The sequence below is a fragment of the Alligator sinensis genome, unplaced genomic scaffold (assembly GCF_000455745.1).
Source record: "Alligator sinensis unplaced genomic scaffold, ASM45574v1 scaffold1213_1, whole genome shotgun sequence".
Taxonomy (NCBI): Eukaryota; Metazoa; Chordata; order Crocodylia; family Alligatoridae; genus Alligator; species Alligator sinensis.
Window position 1 is genome coordinate 622,161 of NW_005842401.1, and position 21,492 is coordinate 643,652.

The 21,492-nt window shown below is 38.0% G+C and overlaps 1 protein-coding gene across 1 annotated transcript in view; it reads left to right on the top strand.

The window, feature by feature from the left end:
* Window positions 1-21,492, top strand: part of RTTN (rotatin) — a 147,871-nt gene that overhangs the window by 56,528 nt on the left and 69,851 nt on the right. Inside the window, exons 20-28 of the mRNA XM_025211349.1 lie at window positions 1,806-1,923; window positions 2,488-2,584; window positions 4,981-5,046; window positions 7,846-8,028; window positions 11,698-11,937; window positions 13,283-13,427; window positions 14,070-14,224; window positions 17,906-18,125; window positions 21,052-21,180. Of these exons, the coding sequence (XP_025067134.1) occupies window positions 1,806-1,923; window positions 2,488-2,584; window positions 4,981-5,046; window positions 7,846-8,028; window positions 11,698-11,937; window positions 13,283-13,427; window positions 14,070-14,224; window positions 17,906-18,125; window positions 21,052-21,180 (1,353 nt within the window). The remainder of the gene's footprint in view (window positions 1-1,805; window positions 1,924-2,487; window positions 2,585-4,980; window positions 5,047-7,845; window positions 8,029-11,697; window positions 11,938-13,282; window positions 13,428-14,069; window positions 14,225-17,905; window positions 18,126-21,051; window positions 21,181-21,492) is intronic.

Below are 21,492 nucleotides of genomic sequence, written 5' to 3' on the forward strand. Positions count from 1 at the left end.
CACAAGAATCCCCACAGTTCAGATTTAGCCCATGTAGCCAAAATAATTAGGAGAGGCCTGCTGTAATCAATAGGATGCCACTACCTACAATAGCTATAATTGCATTTGTGAGGGCCTCGTTCTGTTGGTGTCTAGAAGTGCTCTGGGTGTGCCTCTGAGTTCTTAAATCTGACTTCACTTGCACCCTGTTGCGATGCAGAAGTTAAGTGAGAACTAGGCACCTGGCTAGTCGGGTCAAAGCATTTCTATCCACTCACAGAAACAGAGTTGCAAGTGCCTATGGAACTTTCAAGTCAAATTAAAGAAGTGCCTAGTGCATTTGGAGTGGGGTGGGGGAAGTTTGAGCAGAGGCCTTTTGGGTTGCTGTTTTGATGCCTAGGTAGGAGTCACACAAGCACTTTTAAAAGCTTTACTGTTTGTGAGATCTGTGGGAACTTGTTATTCCATTTTGTGCTTCTGGTTAGTTGATTGTCTTCTTTTTTTGGCTATATGCCCTGAAGGTGATTGAGAGTTTGAGGTGGGGAGGCAGATGGATTTCCTATCATAGGAAGTCCTTATCTTTGTAATCCTAAAAAATGCTTATACAATACAAAAAGTCTAAATTTACTTACCAAGTGAAGACTTTGAAGAGGTATTTGACTGGAACATTTAGCATTTTGCTATGTTAAGTCAGTCACCTTAACAAGAAAAAAAGAAAGTAATTAGGCAGCTCTGGAGAACAGCATTTTTTATTTGTAGAGTATGTATGAGTGGAAAATTCCCCATCAGTGTATCTCAACCCTGAGCAAAATTGGCAAGATTCCAGTTGAAGTTTCAGGGGCATTTTTAAGCTCTTGGATTTTTACCGTTAATAATGTAGTGCACTAAAAGAACTTAATTTACAACAGTTTGTGGGAATGTGTGTTGAAATATAAAAATGTATTAAAACTTCTTAAAAGAAAAAATCTAAGCGTCTGTTAGGAAAGGGTGCTTGTGAATAGAAGGGTTTTTTGGGGACAGTTCTTAAGAAAGCTTTGGGAGCAGCTAGATACAGTGCTGCAAGTGTTTCTATTGCACATAAGCAGTATTTTGATCTATTAAATATCAAATGGAATTTTTATCTTTCAGTGATAATAGAGTTCACAAAGCATATCCTTAAATATTGAACTTCAGGCAAACAAAGTAATAGAATAGTGTATTTCTTGATCTGCAAAAAAGATACCAACTTGGCTCCTTTGTATTCCCTGAACAAACTGTGGATATGTGGTGTTCTTACATATTGAAAGAACTTTGGTTCTATTCTGGCTGTTCAACTGTTCTGTTCAACATGAGCAAATCATTTCCTTTACCTGCCCTAAAGTTTCCCCATAAGTCAACCAGTATTGTATAACATTTTGCATTGACAAATGAAAAAGGCTACATAAGGCCATATGTCTTTAGTTCATATATTTTGACAAGATAGAGCTCTATTAACATAAATACTTATCTTTAATAGACTTATTGTCACATCTTCCTGTTTACAGGCATGGGTCTAAAAAAATTGGCCTCTTTGAAACAAACCTTCAAAGAGGACTATGGGCTTCAGGAGGCTGGTTCCAGAAAGAGCCTGTTAAACAGTAGAAGAAATTCTGTATGACACCTTGTTTTTTTCTGAGGCCGGTGTGATGGCTAACAGTTTTATAGGTCTCTCTGATTTGACAATTTTATAGATCTCTCTACTATTGACTTATAAACAGTATACATTTTTTGTAGGATGGCAGTTTTCTCCTAGTCCTAAGCAACTGGATAGAGAGAAATCTAGATTAATATTGTTTTCCCCCCTGCAGGTCATGGAATGTATAGTCTTACCATGTCTTACACTTTTACGAAAGCTTGTATATGCTGATCCAGTGACACGTCTGTCATTAACACAGCAGCCTGCTGTCCTGCTCACGCTATTCAGAGGTGACTTAGAAAAACTTCTATTGATAATATAATATGCCTTTATGTTTTTATTGGAGAGAAAATTGTTTAAAATATGATTAGATTTTTACTAGGAAAAAATGTTTGAGGATGTTGGGTTGGTGGTTTGGTGATATAGTTCAGGGGTTTCCAACCCCCAGGCCGCGGCGTGGTGGTGGGCCACGAAGGGTTGGCTGTCAGTCCACAGGAAGTCTGACTGCCGGACCGGAAGTGACCGCGGACCAGCAAACCGCAGACTGGAAGTGACCAGCATACTGTGGACCAGCAGCCAACCCTTTTTTATACTGGGTATACAGTATGCTGGCCACTTCTGGTCCATGGCTTGTCGGTCCTCAGCCTAAAAAGATTGGGAGCGCCTGATGTAGTTACTTCAGATGGCATTGCATTTTAAACAGTTTGTTCATTTGTTCTTTTAAGTTGTGATTCTTTTCCCCCTTGAAGTTGATGGCAAAATTGCTACTGAAGTCAATGATGCAGAATTTTAAATATTATCAAATGCTAGTGCTTTCTTAGATTACATTTTAAATATACTTTTGTTTTATTCAGTATCCTTGATATTCCAAGATAATTGCACTGTCCTGACTGAAACTGCAGTATTGCTTTTTCTTCTGTTGTTTGATGAAGTATCAAGAAAAGAAACATGGTAACGTATAGGGTTTTCTTTTTTCTTTTTTATTCTGTACCTGAAAATACCCTTTTACCAGAATTAGGATTTTTTTGACAGCAGTAAATGCACAAGCAAACCTTTTAGTCACAATTTATGCATTTCCCACATTTGTATGTTTTTGACATTGGATAAATATCCAGTGATGTAAGGCCAGATCTAAAGCTCAATAATATATTATGGTATTTCTCTCTTGATGTCAGTGTATCTTTTTAGATTAAGTTCTAAAGACTGACATCATGCTTCTGAAATTGGACATTTTTGCCCACATAGTGTCAATCAACCATATTGAGTTAGCTGTTAAGTAAATGAAAAGGTTTTATATTCTGTACCTTGACAACGCATTCTATGATCATAAAATCATAGAAAATTAGGGTTGGAACGGACCTCAGGTCATCTAGTCCAACCCCCTGCTCAAAGCAGGATTGTCCACAACTAGATCATCCAAAGCCATGATCATCTATGTAGTTTCTAATGGAAATATAACCAATTTAATGGCTTGATAAACTCTTTGATCATGTTTGTACAATGTCTAGTACACTGGTGTCCTTATATTACTGAGGCCTCTAGTTGCTACCACAATGTAAATTTAAATACTTGATTAGAAGTCAGTAATCTACAGTTCTATCAGCATTATTGCAAAAGTTCTTCTGTGATAAAATACGCTTTTCGTAAAGGCAAACCTCAGTTGAATAGGAAGGTCTGGGTGCAGACAGATGTAGCATTTGAAATGTTTCCAAGTGTAAAGGACTTGGAAATGTTTAAGAAATATAGCATTTCAGCTGCCAGACAAGCAGCTCAGCCATCTCCAACCAGGGGGCACTGTAGATGGCTGTAGTGACTGCAGGCTCCAGACCTGTGGACTGACTGGAACCTGGAGCACTCTGAGTGCTAGAGCAGCTGGGATCCAGCTGGGCAGTCTGTAAGGCTGTCTGTCAAGCCCCTGCCACATGTTATATTTTTGGTGCAATTAATATATTAATCATGCTATAAATTACAACTGTCCATACATTCCTAGAATTTATGGCATTATAAAATAGCAGACCATTCACAAATATATTTTTAAAAGACATAACAACTTAGTGGCTGCTTTGTATGGCTCCATAAATTGAACATGTGACATGCCCCATCATCCTAATGTTGACAGTCAGCTGATTGTCACCACTGGGACCTGGGCAGCCCAGGGTCTAAAATCTGTCTGAGTGCTGCCCTGGTTCCAATGCTGACAGCTGATTGTCAGCATCAGGATGTGAGCTTGCCAGAACCCAGCACCTTAAAGAGCCTTGCCTTGTAGCACACGATCTTTAAAGCTTTTTAAGGTGTTGGATCTTAGCAAGCCTCAAGGCTTGGGGCAGCTCTGGGACCTGGCATACAGCCCCCCTCTGCCTGATCTTGAGAATCAAACAGAAGATAACCTGGGTCTGAACCAGGACGGTGCTGGCAGATGCTGAATTCCAACACTCAGGTGAGTGGGCTAGGGGCAGCTTTGGATCCCAAACTTGACTGCCCTCTGCTTTATCCCTGTGGGATGCCTGAGGTTAATCTCCCATGCAGCTGAGGTTAATTCCCAGATTTGTGTGACCTGCCATGCACAAATGGCATGACAGGTCATGCAGTTTGGGGAATGGGGCTTAAAATTCCTCCAGCCCCAATCATGCAACTGCCTTAACATCTGCCAGCAGTCTCAGATGACACGTACTGCTCTTCCTTCCTTCCCTGTGGAGTTTGGAGGCAGGGGAGAGTGGAGCATTCTGGGATTATTAAGGACCTATGAGATCAAGAAGAAGCAAAATGCTTCAAAAATAGCTTCATTTCAAGAGGTGTATTGGAGCACCTGAGCTACTTTTGGAACACTTCAAAACTGGATGAAATGCCTCATTTTCTGTTTCTTAATATTGAAATAAAATATGAACACACTAACACATTGTAGTAGTTGTCCTGTCTAAAAAAACTTATGTTATTACAAAATAAAAGCTTTAAGTATTTCAGTGCTTAAAATTATTGTAACTCGCTGGGAATAAAGTTAGTATTCTCTTACAGTTTGTATATTTAAAACTTATTGGAAAGAGTTGCTACTTCTGTTTTTCCTAACAGTAAAGCAATTTAAACTGACCATAATGCTTTATATATCATTTTAATTTTATATAGCACACACACACAACATAAATTCTATATGCTAATAAGATGTATGATCTGCAAAATGTTACTACTAATGTTAATTTTATAAACATTTATTCATCAACATACTGATGAATCAATCCATAGGCAGCAAGAAATGACTATTAATTCTGGGTAATAAAGTATAGTAGAACCTTAGTAAAAAAATACACAGCTAAAATCAAGTCATAATAGATATAAATATATTTTTCTTCCAGGGCCAGTATATCCAGTGACTATTCTAGCCAACTGACCTTTAGCTTGCCTGTTGCTGTTGTTAGACGGTGAGTTTCTTTACAATTAATTTGATTTCTTTCTATATTTTGTTAGCCAATGATGGAGGGATTTCCAAGATATAAATGAAAAATGCAAAGGAATCTACTGCCCTGTGCATTTTGAAATTCACTTAAATACTGATTGTAGTTGCTGGTCTCTTGCATTTCCATTAAAAGTTTAAAATGCCATCAGGAGGTTTTCTTTGTCAGAACTTTTTGTTTATAAAATGGTTATACTGTATAGTCATATAAATTGCACTAGTGAAACTAGTTATAGTGTAACTGTACTAAACTCAGTTAAAAGTGAAGTTAAACAAAAATTCAAATGAACAATCATTTTATGATGATTTAGCCCAGTTTGTTTACTTGCTTATTTGCAGTGGGTCTCCAAGTCATTTGTGTGATTTTTCTGCTATACGAAGTAGGTTTACACAAGTGATTATTTTTAAATAAATCGGTATGCAAGAGAAATTTGTTTATTCAAGGAAGTTAGTGCATATTAAACTTGAAAATTTGCCATTTATAAGTGATTCTTCACTAACTCCCAACATGATCATTAAGAGACCTTTTGTGCCTAAGAATGTAAATTGGAGCCGTAGCTTTAAGTACACTAACTTCCCTTTGCAGACCTATGATGAGACCCTCTTCTGCAAGTTTAGATACAGAATTAAGGTACAGCTACAATTCTCTTAATTACTTAATTACTATTATTAGGTAAAAAAAGAGGCAAGAGACAAATCAATAGCCTGACTTCAATTGTCTCGCCCCAAAGCACAAGAACATACACTTATTCCAATGCCTTTCTAGCTACCCACATCAATACACAAATTTTCACCTACACCAGCTGGAAAGACTCAGGAAGATGGTATCATGCAGGCTGGCAGCAGGTCTTATTGAATTTTTGGAGCTCTCCAATTTTCCCTCCAGTAAAACCTTACACTTTGATGGCTCATTCTAATATAAATGTTCCTTGTTTGGTTTTATTCTGTTGTCTTTGCTTTACCGAAACTTTTGTGACTGAACTGAACCAGTTCTCCTAGGAACTGGGAAGGTGTCAACTAGGTGGGATTTATGTGCCTGTTAAAATTACGGTTCCAGAAGGGATAATTTCTTATCTCTTTTCTGTACTGTCATGGAATGTTGCTTGCCACCATCTTGTCTTTTAACCTTGGTTTATGATCTTCACTGATAAGGCTGCTTTGTTTCACAGTTCATCCAAGAAATACGTATCTGTTATAACAAAGCAGTATCCAAAACATATGGTTACATTATTCACTACTACTAACATATTTAAGTTAAAGCTATGTAAATTTGGATGACCTAATTTAAGGCCGTCTTGTATAATGTCCTGTATCAGGCCTTGTGCTTTGTTCGTTTGTTCTGGTTTTGCTGGACTTGTTAATTGCTTTCTTACCTTTGCTTACCAGCTTAGGTGGTATGTCTGAGGGTAACCCTGCGATCACTCAGAAATAGGCTTTTGGGGTCTCCTGCTTTAGCTGCACTTCTGGTTCGAGACCTATTGAAAATGGCCATGACTGGCAACAAGTGATTATATTGTTGTTTCATAAGATTCTAATTAGCTGCACATAATCAATTCTTTTAATCAGAAGATAAAATAAGAAGATGGGTTGTTACTTTAACTACTGCAAGTGCTTTTTAAAAATGCCAGTTATCCACATCTGGCCTGGACAGTTACTGGTGGCCTTGACTAACAGATATTAATCTGCTTTCCCATGCTACTGTTTATTCATGTATATACTGAACATTTCAGGCTATGTAAGTTAAACTGCATATTATCCATAATTTGGGCTTGTTAGGTCCACACTCTACACTTGTGATTGTGGTGTCTGTAGCCTACATCTTTATTTAAAGTATTCTTGCCCCCCCCACCTATCTTGTGCCCCTTGTTCGGAATCTTTTACCCCCCCCAAACTTTAATCATATTGGTAAATTTATATTCTCTTCATATTTGCTGCATGGCATACTAGTAGAAAAATATTCTCAGGAGCAGAAATACAAAATAATATTTACTGGTGGAAACAAAACATCTATCTTGATGTAGACCCCCTCCAGATGTGCAGGTAAAGGCATGATGAGATATAATGTGTGATTCACACACGGGCTCCCCCCTGCACTGGCAAGAAGCAAGCTCCTGCAGCTGGGAGCTCTCTCACTTGAGGGGCTCCCAGCCGTGGGGCTGTTCCCCACATCTTTGAGGCTGAGGGATCACCAGGGGTTTCATATACCCCCAAGTCTGGGGGATTGCAGGTGCTGTGATCCCTTGGGTCTGGGGTTTCATGCATCCCTGAGCCTGGGGGATTGTGGTTGCCATGATCCAGCAGACCTGGGGGGTTTCACAATGGGCATGGTTCATCCCTGTGGCTGGGAGGTCTCCGAAATATGTGCTAACTTTATAGCTGGTTACTCTCTAGTTTTAAATTTGTACATGTAGCAGGCTCTACCCAGGGCTCCCAGCCACAGGGTAGAGCCTGCTACATGTACAAATTTAAAGCTAGATAGTAACCAGCTATAAAGTCAGCACATATTTTGGAGACCTAACCTTCAAGTTGGTTGGAGCTTTTTATGGTATGATAGCTATTTTGCACATGTAGCTGGTCTCAAGCTAATTGCAGAATTAACCAGTTAATTGCATGATACCAGTAATGTGTAGAGGAGACCTTAGTGAACTTATAGAGGTAGAATGTTGTGGTTGTGATGGCAGAAAATGTTTTGTAGAAAGAAACATGCATTTGAAGTTCAAATTATCTGTTAAATAATAAAAATGTGACTTTCTGAATTTCTCTAAAGGTATCACGTTCCAGTTATAGTAACTACTCATCATGCTGTTAGCCCAAACACTCTTGTCTTGCCAATATCTTTTGAAAGCTTGAACTTCAAACCTGTATCAGACATGCTGAAGATGGCTTGGAATCTGTCCTGGTACCATGGGATTGATAACGTGTTGCAACTGGTGAACTATGAAACAGAAGCGTAAGCCATTGCATCTCTATTTTAAAAGTTAATATAAATGATGTTTCTCTTTCCTTCACAATTAATTAGCTTTGCAACTTCATTGCTTGGTTGTCCAGACTTTTTATGATTCAGGATTGCTATCTTGTTTTTTGTTTGTTTGTTTTTTTCAATGAAAAGGATCGTATCTCAGATGATGGTAGGGAATACTTCCATGAGTTGTTAGCTTATTAGATTTCAGTTCCACACAAAATCTAGTGCCTAATTCTACACCTAGTGATACTGATGAGCAGACTCCTTTGATTTCAGTAAAAGCAGATTAAATCTGAAAGCCACAAATTCTGGTATTGTCACCTCTTTCTTGGTTTTAGTTGCTTCTTTCTGCATTTTGTGTCATTTTAAGTAACAATAGATCAACATTTATTTGCAAAAAAAATTCCTTAACTATTTCCTTTATGGACAGTAAGCACCATGTTAGTTCTTCAAGAAATTGTCCCTTGTATCTTTGAATTGTGTTTTAACACAGCTTTTAAATGTGCTTTGTTTTGCAATGTTTTAAAATATTTTGCAGTTAGTGTGACATACCTTGAACCTGGATATGTTCAGATGCGTCTTTGAGAGATGCTCCTAGAGTGTCCTCACACCTTCAGACGTGCCCTTCAGCCCCAAACCCTTCTATACTGCCTGCTGCTTAACCACTGAGAGCAGACAGGTGCTTCATAGACCACCTCCCTGATCCATGGTGCCGCAGCTTTTCTTGCCTCACCCAGGTCTTGATAGCTCTTAGCAGAGGGAATTTTGCCAGCTAGAAGAATCACACTCTTGTTTAGTTGCATGCTCAGAAGTAATCAGTCCCCCCCTTTCTTGGAAGAGGCCTCTCTGTATGGTCAAATGCTCTGAAATCACCTTTACTACTAATGATAGTAAGTTATAAAAGATGATGAAAAGATTTATTATAAAACCAAGAGCAAATAAAAGAAATCAGTAACCATTTGTTGAAATATTGACAGAGATATATGAGTAAACAAGGACATATTAGAACAATAATTTGGTCTTACACTGCATCTTAAACCTAAGAATGCAGCTTTTCCTTAGCTCAGCAGGTTAAAAAGCAGCCTCTGACCTTCCTGTCAAGGTTTCCTGTAATTTCTCCTGTCAGCTAGAATATCCAGCTTTCTGACTGAGGCACCAAAGCACTTCATGGCAAGGCTTAATTATAGTTTCTTATCTTGCCATTTATATACATTATCCACTAGATTCCTGGGGAGCCCATACTATGCATATAACTTCTTGCCCCCTGAAGGTGTGTTTTATTTACCAGACGGGAAGTCTTTCCTGATCTAACTATGACCAGAAAAATATTTACATCCTTTCTCAGGGATCCCAAGGCTACAGACTCTCATTTAATTTCTGCATTGTGAGAAATGTCTCTCCCTGAATAGCCTGAGTAGCTAGGTGATTACAGGTCTCTTACAATGTAAGTTCATCATGGTCTGGCAGGGCCTTAAACCAAGTCTACCAGAATCTATGCTAATTTTTGATAATCACTTCTCTCATGTGTGAATAAGGGAGAATGCTTAAGTTATTCTTTGCCCTACCTAAATGGGTTTGGCTAAAACATGAAACACAAAAATTACATTAATAACAAATACCACAATTCATATAGCCATAATGATAAGGCTAAATACAACCTGATGCGACCTATACGTAAAGACTACATACATTGCATCAGTAAAACAAATTCAAGAAAACATCCATGACATTCCATAAACACTTCAAAATATTGTAGGTTCATGACTGTGGGGTGGGGTCAATCAAAAACAGTTGGTCAGTTGACCATTCAAATATTATCAGGTAATGGTCAAACATATTAAGCATTAATTTATTAGAACTGTGAAGAGGGAGAACTTAGTCTTTAGTAGGTAGGTTCTTATGCTAATTACAAAAAAGTTGGTTTCACAATAACAGGTGACTATAACATTTAATTGTAAAAAAAAATTGTAATGAATTTTTCTAACTGTCTATGTTAGGCTGATGTAAATGTGTGTGTGTATATTCAAGACGACAATTATAAAAATAACAAATTAAATTAAACTTTTAAAATACATGTGGCAATCATAAAAAGACAAAAGTCAGTTTTTAAAATGCAATTACGATAAATTAGCAGGAGACTAATTCTTCAAGTATTTTGCTGCTTGCATTTGGAGATGCTTGCAATCGCAGCAGACGGCCAGTGGGAGATTTTCTGTGATGCTGCTTTTGGTTCTTCCATCAGCACGTAGTAGCTCCGGAAGTCCCGTATCGCTTAATGGTAGGGTGACCATGTGGGAGAATGTGGTCAGCTGACCAGTCAGTTGACATTATTCCACTGGTCAGTTGACTGGCTTACCAGCCCTACTTTGCAGATCTTAACTAGCCCAGTTGTACTTAAGGGACACGTGAGCACTTTTAGTTGTAGAAGTTGTTTCATTATATAAATCCATTCGTATCATGATGATTTTTTTCAGCCTTATTTTGTGCTTTAGAGAATTTAGCAAGTTGCATCTACTATAAGATCTCTTATTAGGCACCTTGAGACCATAATGTTAGCTCCAAGCCTATGAATAGAGGAGAAACAAATCCTTTTGTTTTTGGTGATATAGTGTAACCAGAGATGCATTTGGATTGAGCTGTCTGGGAGCATAACAAAGTAATCGTTCTGTGGTAGCATCTTGTAAAAGGTCAAATATGTGTGGAAAGGGTTTGGTTTTTAGTTCATTTTTGAGATGTCCATACCATAAAAATTACCACCAAAATAGTACAGTAGAATGTTGATTGTCTGGAATAATTGGTGTCACCACTTCAAATTATTCATTTTTCCTGGAGTCTGTGCTGCTGCTTGAGCAGCTCTAGAGAGTCCAAGGGCTGTTCAAGCTACTGTGGCAGCAGGGTCACCACAGGTCTGCCTGACAGCTCATGACTGGGTGGGTGATCTGAGTGCCAGCCACTCTCTGCATGAATCAGAATGTGAGGAGGAAGGTCAGGGGGCCTTGCAGTTGATTGACATTATACATAAGTAGATTGATTTAGTTTCAGCCAAGGAACCAGTGCTTTCACTGGGTATTATAAATGGGCTACTGCATAGACAGCTGCTTTAGGTCAGTAGACGAGTTAAGATCATTAAGGATTTATTTGGGTTGTACAAGAGTGTATTCTTCTTGAAAACTCCATCTATTTTAAGACACCTGAAACAAAACTCAGAGCTACTAAAAAAAAACCCCAAAAAACCTTCAACACAAATGCACCTCCCCCCATGGCCCCTCCCATCACGCATACTGCTTTGTGTTCTGTCTAGTCTTATTTATTCTGAGTGTCCTTAAGTAAATATAAAAACTAAATTCCTTTCTTATGTAGTCTGCTGAATACAGAAATAGTGTTTGTGTAATGGGAAAGTGTCTGCATCGTATACTTAGTTTCTGCATCGTCTTTCAAATAGCTTCCTAATAAGAGCCAGCATTTAAAAACAAGCAAATAAATCACTGAAGGTTTAAAAGGTTATTAAGAAAAAATTATTAAAACTAATTCCTAAGAAGGCTTCTAGTTTACTTGCTTATTAGAAGTAGGAAGAAAATGATTAAATCAGTGCCTATTGAAATCATTTAAAGAGATTCAGGTTGTTAACTGTCACTGTATTCCTTTATTTCTTTTCAGGTTTTTAGACACATTAAAGCTATCCTCAGAAGACATCTTCACATTGAAGATAACACACACAGCCAGTGGACTGCAGGATTGTCTTAATTCAATTGTTCAAGCAGTGTCCCACAGGGAAGTTAGGGCTGCTGTCACTAGGATGAGTTTTTATATTCTAAATGACAGACTTGCTTTAAAATTCAGCACTGGTTCTTGTGGGGCCACTTTGAAGTGCTTGGCTTGGCAAACAACATTAAACAGGTAAGTGTAAATGCAAGGCATGTAACAAGTTAGAAAGCAGTACCTCATAATGGTATATTATGTGGAAAAGGAAGACATTTAAAACAATATTATTTAGATTGAAAAGTCATGTTCTTAAGATTTAGAAAATGCTAGTTTTGTGAATAACCCAAGTGGGAAGGCATGAGATATCGGTGGCTAGGGGACTGCAATGCTAAGGCAGATGCTGGATCTGAAAGAATTATGTGGGTATTTCATCTTTATCCTGGGAACTGATGGAGGTATGGATCTCAAGGAACTCTGGCTCTTGTCATCCTCCCCAAAGTAATGGAAGAGCTCCTGTTCCATGTGTTTACTCAGAGGAAAGATGGGATGATGGGACCATCCAGGCCCTTTCCTCACTCTGTGGAGCAGGTAAAAGTGGTTAGGGGGAGAGTCCTGTTTCTTTCCCCCTCCATACATGCAGGATAATTTTGGTGACTGAGGGCATGTCTACACGAGACGTTTATGTCGCTGTAGCTCATTACTACAGCAGCGTAGTGTCAGCAGGCATGAACTGTGACATCGACACTATGGTGCAGTAGCATACGAAAAAACTCATGTGGCATCAGGACTGTGTAGTAATGCTGGTTACTACAGTCATTTGGTGCTTGCTTAAGCAAGTATTAAATGACTGCACAGTAACAACTGCGCAGTCTGGTGCATGTGTAGATGCGCCCTGAGAGATGCAATATCTAATGCTGTGTTGCTGATTTTACAACAATATTTACGTGCCTCAGACTAATTAATTTTGGAATGCTGCCAAAATGTTCTTCAGGAGCACATGTAAGAGGGGAAATGATGATTTTTTTTCCCCTTTTAATGGAATACTGTAGATATTTCTTTACCCTGAGGCCAATATCCTTCTAAAAGAATTGGTTTTAGAAGCTTGTTGCAAGCAGTTGAAGTATCAGGATTTTTTTTTTTGAGGAGGTTACAAGAAACACACAATGTAAAATTTAGGATATGTGAAAGACTGGTTTTGTTTGTGAAGTAGGTAACATTTAAATTTTGAAAACAGCAATATTTCTGTAATTTAGGTGTTTTACTTATTTTAAAAGAAAACTTTTATGCAAATGACTGCCCTTTTATTGAAAAAAAAGTCAAATAATTTACAGCTGCACTATTCCCAGTAGTTAAATTAGTGAAGTTTGACCTATCATTAGTCCTGTTCAGATATCTAAATTTAACACTTCCTATGCAGAGCTCAGTACGTCTGTTTATGTGTAAGTACTTTATATCATGTTAGTGGAACTCGGTATTTCCAGTAATGTCCTTTAGACATGAACATGAGACCTATAGATGATAAACTTCTTTTGTACTGAAGGTTTCTGCAAGTTCTCCCAGCTTCTACAGAAGATGAGGAGCTTCTGACAGATGTCATAAGTTTTCTAAGCAAGTTGCTTAGGGCACAGAGGAGGAGTTTGGAGGTGGATCATTTAAAATGGATCTTGGAGACACTGCTTAAAAATGTAAGAATATACGTGGGAAAATGTATTGTTTGTGGACTGTACAAAATGCCATCTATGAAACCAACTGCAGATAAAGGTTTGAAGAGTGTTTTGATTTGTGTATGCGTGCGCGAACGAATGTACAGATTGTGTGTTTGTGTGTAATGTCAGAGTTGCAATACAGTAAAAGAACTTGCATAACTCTCTATATATTTTCTGATCATATTACTTCATAATACATAATATTATGCTTTAAAATCAGAACAAGTTTTCCATACTAAAACCATACTTAAAAGACTTTGTACAGACTTCATTTTCTCCTGAGAGTTGCTGCTCTCCCAGGAGAAACCATGAGTGCACAGATGTTCAGGCTTTTTCTCAGAGTAACAATGGCCACTTCAGGAGAAAAATAACCTGGGAACAGCCAAGGTTCCCAGAGTTTCCCTAGGAGTGTTGTTAGCCCGATACCAAAGTACTAGAAAATTATTAATCTCCGGTTTGGTTTTTTGTTTGGTTTGGTTTTCAAAGTAATACCTGTCAATTACATCCTCAGACTTCATCATAACTTGTTACCAGTTGAATAGAAAAGTTTCAATAGATTGTTTATTGTACTAGGAAACACATTTTGCAATGTTTGAGTGTTTTCATGGTTCTTCTTTTCAGAATCCAACTTCATTGCTAGATCTTCTTGTGCAACCAGAATCCCAGGTGCAGGATGAAAAAGATAATGTACAGACTACAATCAGGCAACGATTGGAGAAAGAACTCATTGGTCTCTCTAACACCTTGCTATTCTGCTTCATGTCAGTTACTGACAGGTATAGTATAAAGGCATCTGTTCATATAAGGCAGGAGTTGGGAGTATAGTAGCTAGAAACCCTTAAAATATTGGGTGTCAAGAATGCAACTGTAATCATATGAGAATACTGCACCTGCTTAGTTTCTGTGTGGACTTGTAAAAAAAAGCACTCTTCCCACTAAATCCATTGGTAGTATCAAAGATGTAGCTCATGGACAGGATCCAGCCTACAGAGCCACCTAATCTGGTTCCTGGTGCTGGTTTACATGGGACCAGTCCTGAACACTCCTCTCCTCTTCCTCTCTCTGCCCCCTATGCTGGATCCAGTACCTGAGGTGTGCACTTTCCCTAGTCTGGGATCCAGGCTGCATGCAGCGCCTGCTCCCGCTGCTCTGGGGCAGGTGCAGTAGGCAATGCTGGTCCCAGGAGGTGGAGAGAAAGCTCAGTTGGTCCAGAGCCTCCTTCAGCTAGTTCAGGACCCATACTGCACACAGCATCTGCTTTGGACCAACCAGAATGGGTGCCACATGTGGCTTGCATCCAGATCTGGTTGCAGCAGGCACCTTGTATTCTGGATCTACCATATGGAGGGTTGGGGGTGGAGGGGGCATGGGCCTGACCTCGCCTGTGGGGCCGGCCCCACGCCATTCATCCAGGCCGTTAACGAGTCCTGCATTGCTCATAAGGTCAAAAGATTTTCACACTTCTGACATGCATAAACATGTGTGGTACCACTTAACATTGAACAGACTCAAATGAAAAGACAGTTGACTAAATCAGTCAGAAATTCTGAGTTCTGCTATCTTACAGGTTTGGCTGCTATTTTAAACTATCTTATTGCTACAAGATTAATAACTTTTGTGTAAATTGGCTAACAGCAGCCTGCCTTTTTGACATGTCTTGTCTGTCTCGATGCGAGTTTTAAAAATATCAGTAGTACATTGCTAGTAGGTGGAATAAGGTAACTTTCTGTATACTGATATTTTGCAATTATGCTCTCAGCTCTGTCAGAAATAGAGCTGATTATATTTTGAAAAGCCCATGAAAGTCATGGTAACATTTCCATTTATTTACTTCTATAGGTTGGAATGAGGTTCTTAGGCAGTTGTATATATGTTAGCATTAACAACATTTCTGTAATTAAAAATGTTAGGAATTGATAGAGAGTGTTTTACCTAAAATTCAGTGAAATTGGTACACTGAATCAAGTTGCTTAGGTTATCTGTTATGACTTTCTTACCAATTTATATTGTTTTAATCTTTGTAAACCTTTCTTCTATTATGTTATATATGTAAAGACAGACATGTGAACAACTGAAATGATGAACACTTTTTGAAGGGCCCTGTATCAAATCTAGGCTACTTTTTCTATACTTAATAGTTATAACTAACAAATCTACTAAACTTCAAGAATCAAGCTAAAAGATACTGCTGTATTTACTTGAATGCAAGGTGACCCAGAATATAAAACAACTCCCCCAAAATTAGATTCTATATATGGAAAATTTGTAAATTTGTTATAATTTTCCAGGTATTTAATCTAGTTATTGGAGCATTGCATTGAATTTGTTTCCCACTATAGCATGAAAAAAAATCTGGGGTGGGGGTCAAGTGGCACTCTTGTCCCTTGCCTCTCCCAACTTCTTCCCCTATAGCCCCTACTACCTTCCTTTACTGTCAGATTCTGCTTTTCCTGAGCACAGGGAAGTGAGGGGCAAATTTGAAAACCCAGACTTTGAAATAAATATGCAAATTATCATGGGTACCCATAGACTTAATCCAGAATTGATTAATTTTACTTTTTTTTGGAACTGATGCAAATTTTAGTACAGGTACTCCATAAACATACTTTTAAGCACTATTGTACCTACTTTATGTATAGTACAGACTATGAATGATATTAGTCCAAAACCAAAAAGGCTTATGATTTATCGTATAGGTTGGGCCCCCACAGAGTCAATAGCATTTCAAGTCATGGTGACCCCACAGCTTAGCACTGATCAGTATATTTGTGTATTCCAGATACCCCCTCCCTATCCTCAAAGGATCCAGGTGTTAATTAGCCTCTCACTCATGACTGGAACCAGATGCTCTTGTCAGGAGTCCTGGGATCCTCCAAAAATGTATATGGAGATGAGGTGCAGGACAACATGAACTGACTGTACCTCATGGAGGGCAGGGCCATAGTAATCATATGTGACCAGCTGAGAGAGGGAGTGACAAAGGGATTCTGGGTGAACTGTTTGGACCGTTTGGTGATGTGTGCCAAGCATTTAAGGCTGATGAAGAAACAGGAATCACTGGAAATGGGAAAGAAAGTTGCAGCTCAGATGTGGTAATGAAGAAGAAATCACGATGTATTCAGTGTAGTGGCTCACCACAACTTGAAAGAGAATGGGTGCTAAGGGTGAATGAGCAGTGGACACTACCATATATCTTATTCATACCGGCTTCACTAATTTAGCTTTGAGGTACGTTCCTATCAACGTGTTAGCCTTTTTGGCTTAGTTCAAACATTTTTGGTACCAAGGTAAGTGTGCCAGGACTGGCTCTGGCTCTCCCAGTGCTGGCCTGATGTTGCAGTACCTCCAGCCCCAGTGCCAGTTCCCTGTGGAGGGAATGCCCGCCCATTTTTTTAATTTTTATTTTTTTAAAGGAACGAACACACAAACGCTCCCACTCCTACTCCATTCAGTGTGTTTGCCCAATATGAGCCATGTGTGTTCTATAACATGCTCAGTGTTGGCTACATTTAATCAACTTTATAGCTGGTTTCTGTTAGTGAGTGCATGCTGCTTTTAGCAGCAGTTGAACAGTATGCAATATATTTAATGGGGTTTCCTTGTATGCAAATGTAAGGCTTTTTTTCCCTATGCTGATTGGGGAGAAAACCTCATCTTATAATCAATTTATAGTATTTGAAATTATTAATCACCGATTTAACATTTGGTGTTTGGGCATGCATACAAGTGTATCCATACCATGCCATGCGTGTTGGGCACCTCTGTCCTAAACGCTAAGGATTTCTAAACTCGTTATTTTGCCTAAGTATATGTGCAAGGGCTCTTAATCAAAATATGTCTAAAAATATGACTGAAAATAATTAAAATCACCATCTAATTACACATTTGCATAGAGAGCTTCTTCAGAGTGTTGTTTTATTCTCTGGTTCATTTATTCATATCATTATCAATGAACAAGACGTCTGAAAAAGAAGGATTAGAAAATTGTGTCACTATAAATGGGAGCATGGTCCAAACTGTTCTACAATTTTTAATTGATTGCTAGCTTGGAAGCTATAACTACAGGAAATCTCTCTGACACTTTGATTTTAGAATGAATTTAAATGTGTCCATTGAGCTTTGTCATTTTCTTCATGTTATAAAGCATTTAATTGTTTTCACTTATACTGAACAGGTTATTTAGTTTAACATTTCTGTTTGCAGTAATTTTTTTTTAAGTTGAATGAATGTCCCAATATGATGATATATGAAATTTTGTGCTTTCAGAACTCGAATAACATAAAGCTGGAGTTGTTGATTTCCACTTTTCCATATACAAAAGGCAACATGATTCAGACACCTAAACTAATAGAACACCTACAGATACAATAAGATATCATTAGTAACCTGAATAATTGTAGATTAGGGAAACTTTTATATTGTTGACTGACATTTTTGCTTTATGTCTATGGCCACAGAAAGGGCTTGGAACTTGCTGACTGTTTCCGAACACAGCTGGCTTTGAAACTGCTACAGTGTTTACGGGTAACAAATGCACCCCACTTCTATGGACTTCCTTCTCTGGAGAGAACTTTACGAGGAATAGTTCACGTTACTGCATTCCCAGGCTGGAGTACACATTCTGTCACAACTGAATCATTCACAATTTGTATGAAATATTTAACAGGTCTTCTTGAGGTAAGTTGCTTATGCTGTCATTTGGTCATTTATGAAACAATCGTAAGGCAAAATATTAATATTGTGAATACAATATTATTGAGGGAAATATACGTTTTGGGAAATTTTACTTGTAATTTGGTTTAAGAGTGGTGTTTTGGGGCGGGGGGGGGATTGTTTTGGTTTTTTCTGAAAACCTAACAACGGATGTGTGCAATTAGTGAACTTGACATTTTGGGTGTGTGTAAGTTAAAAGATGTAAGGAAGGAACATTGTAATATTGTATATAGCCAGTTAGAAATCAACAATTAACTTCTGTGGTGGAATGAAACAGATTTGTCCATAAAATTGTATATTTCATTAATTTTTGTGTTTGACAAGAGTGCAGTGTTTTTATGCTCTGTGGTGCCCTTTCTGAAGATTTTATGACGTGTGCGCATGTTGGGCACTTGTACTAGACTTTTGAGAGAGCCAGTAAGTTATCCACGCATGAAGATATGCCATAATCTTTCCCATCTGTGCACTTTGGACCTTATCCCATTCTCTTTGAAGTGAATGGCAAAACTAGCATTGACTTCAATAATGTCGGATTGAGAATTCTTTATGATCTTAAATGAGAGTCTATGCAAAATATATTTATTGTTCATATGTCATTTTCAGAGTATCATAACTAGTGATATCAAAATTAATTTCATTCAGAGCAATTGAAATCTGCTCAATTCAAACGAAGATTACTTTCATGTCATTGTAGACTATTCTGGCTATATAACTGTTCAAAATGGTTATGTAACGATTTGTTTTTGTAATAGGGAGAGGTAACCTCCTCATTCAAGTAAAAGACATCAGCTGAAAACTAAAACATGCATTATTAGTCTTCTGGGCTAGCTACTGAAACCAGTCTGTAAAGACAAATATTAATCAAAATTAAAAATTAAGAAATCAATCCAAATAATAGGGGGGTGTATAAGCCAGAGTATTTAAAAAATAAAACTTAGTTATAAAAACATAGTTTTATAACTATGAACACACACAGACATGCACACTGTATCTGTCTACAAGCAGATGTCCTTTTAAAGATTCCAAAAAAGGAACACCTGGATTGATAAATTTAGGCTGCTGTTTAGAGCCCTAGTGTGGTCCTAAAGCAAGCTGACAGTCAATTTGACTGTCAGGCACCCAGCTTTCAATTTGCTGGTGGTTTAGGGGGGAGCCCAGGATTGTGAGGTTTAGTATCAAGGGTCAGATCCCATCACTCCTTTTAAATGAACATCTCTCAGCACCTTAGATTAAAGTAACATAGGGAAAACTCAGTGAACTAACAAGAGGCTTTCATGGTGGGTACGCCGAAAATGTTATGCTTATTTTTCTAGTTTCTCTTCAAAAGTACAACTTTACCAGCACCCTAGTGTTCTTAAATAATTTTATAACATATAAAGGACTTAAGGCTAGATTTTTAACATTTTGATCTTGTTGCAGGTTATGAAATAGAGTGAAAATAAATACATCAGGTATTGCCCTTTTAAAGATTCAGAATAAATATATACTTTTTTCCATGCTTTTTCTAGCTCTCAGTAGAGATTTTTGGTAACCTCTATATTAACTGCGAGTTGTTGTGATGAAACAAAAAATGTAAAGTAAGTGTTGAAAAACTGAGTTATGATGAAATGGCAAGGTTTTTGAAATGGCAATAAAATAGCTAGAGCCACTTGATTGACTGCTTCAGATGGGATTTTAAATTAAAAAAGGCACCCAAATTATAGATGCTATTGCAAAGAACAAGGTTTTCTGCTAAAGAGATTGGTTTCAGATAACGGCTGGGAAATAGGCAGTAGAGATCCTCCTGATAAGATCCTATCTGCATTATGTATTATGCAGTTTAAAGTCAACTGAATACAACATATAACTTGATAGAGAGTTGTTTCATGGAGTGGTGAGAAACAGAAACGAATGGATAGGTTGTAATAGCCGTGGTTTGGGGGATAATACATTCCATTACATGCAGTTCTTAACATATTTTAAGCAGGCTATTTAGGTCTGATTTACATAGGTTTTTTTTTTGTTTTGTTATATTTTAACAATCGCTGGCCAGACAGTTACATCAGCTTACTGTAACTGCTGCTATTCAGCAGGTGTTCCTGTATGAAATAAAGATTTTCAATTCATACAAGTAGCAATAAACAGCTCAAAATGACCGTCCTTTATAGTGTACAAAGTGCCAACAACTAAAGAAAGACCTTTAAGCTATTTTTCACACAGGTATTATGATGCAGCCAACCAGTTTCTCCTGGATATTGAATTCAGACTGTCCAAGGGACTTTTCTTAAGAGCTGAAAATATTAAAAGGACTCCTATAACTAAAAAGTATGCAGGTCTTCATAAATTATATGTGAGGCAGGTTTGTGCTCCTTCCCCACTTTGAATTATCCTATCAGAGCATGTAAATACTAAATTAATCAGACAGACTTGGAATTATTTGGGGCCTAGGTTTTGGCAAATTACATATGAGGGTTTCCAAGGTTAAAAATCAAAAATGTTTAAACAAAATAATACATTTAAATTCTAAGTACGCTAATACAAGATTTGGCAAAAAAGAAAAAGAAAAAAAGAAAAGAAGATAAATAATGACTGGATTGAAAACACAAAAGTTCTATCAGGTCTATAAACAATAGGTAAATGAAGGTCACTGTAGACATGAAGGAAAGCCAAGATAAGAGCAGGTTGCTGAACACGAGGTTATAGCTATATCACAAGGTAGCCTCTGTCAATGTAACTTATTATAATAGAATGATAAAGTATGTCTAAAAATGCAAGGAAAATGTATATTTGATAAAGGCTGGTGACTTTTCTTAGTCATGATTTAAATTCAAGGGAGTCTGTAGAACAGTTTGTACTGTGTATATTTCATGGTAGCTTTACTGCAGGTAATAGTTTGTTTTGTTTTTTCCAGGTCATCTCATCTTTTTACGTTGAGTGGGGAGGAAATGCTATGTCCTTCATGGGAAAAGGTGTCACCAAGAGCACAGTACTTTGCTTGCTTCACTTGTCCCATGAAATGATGGCTCAAGCCAAAAATACAGTGAGCACGTTAAAAGTTGTCCTTCACCTTGTCTTCTCTATGGTTTAAGTACTGACACATTGTTATTGACAAAGTTAAAAGTATAGTTTCTTTCTTTCTTTCTTTCTTTCTTTCAAGAGGGCTGCCAACAGGTGAAGCCCTTCTGAGCTCCTGCAGCTCGAGTGCCTTTTGTGCGTTCCCTGCACTCCGTGCCCTCCTTTTCCTGTCCCCACCCCCCCCAAAAACCTTGCCTCTACCCACCCTGTCCCTGGGGACCCCCTTCCCCCCGCCTTCTGAGCATTTTTCCCCTTGGCGCCGGCCGATTTAATTGTC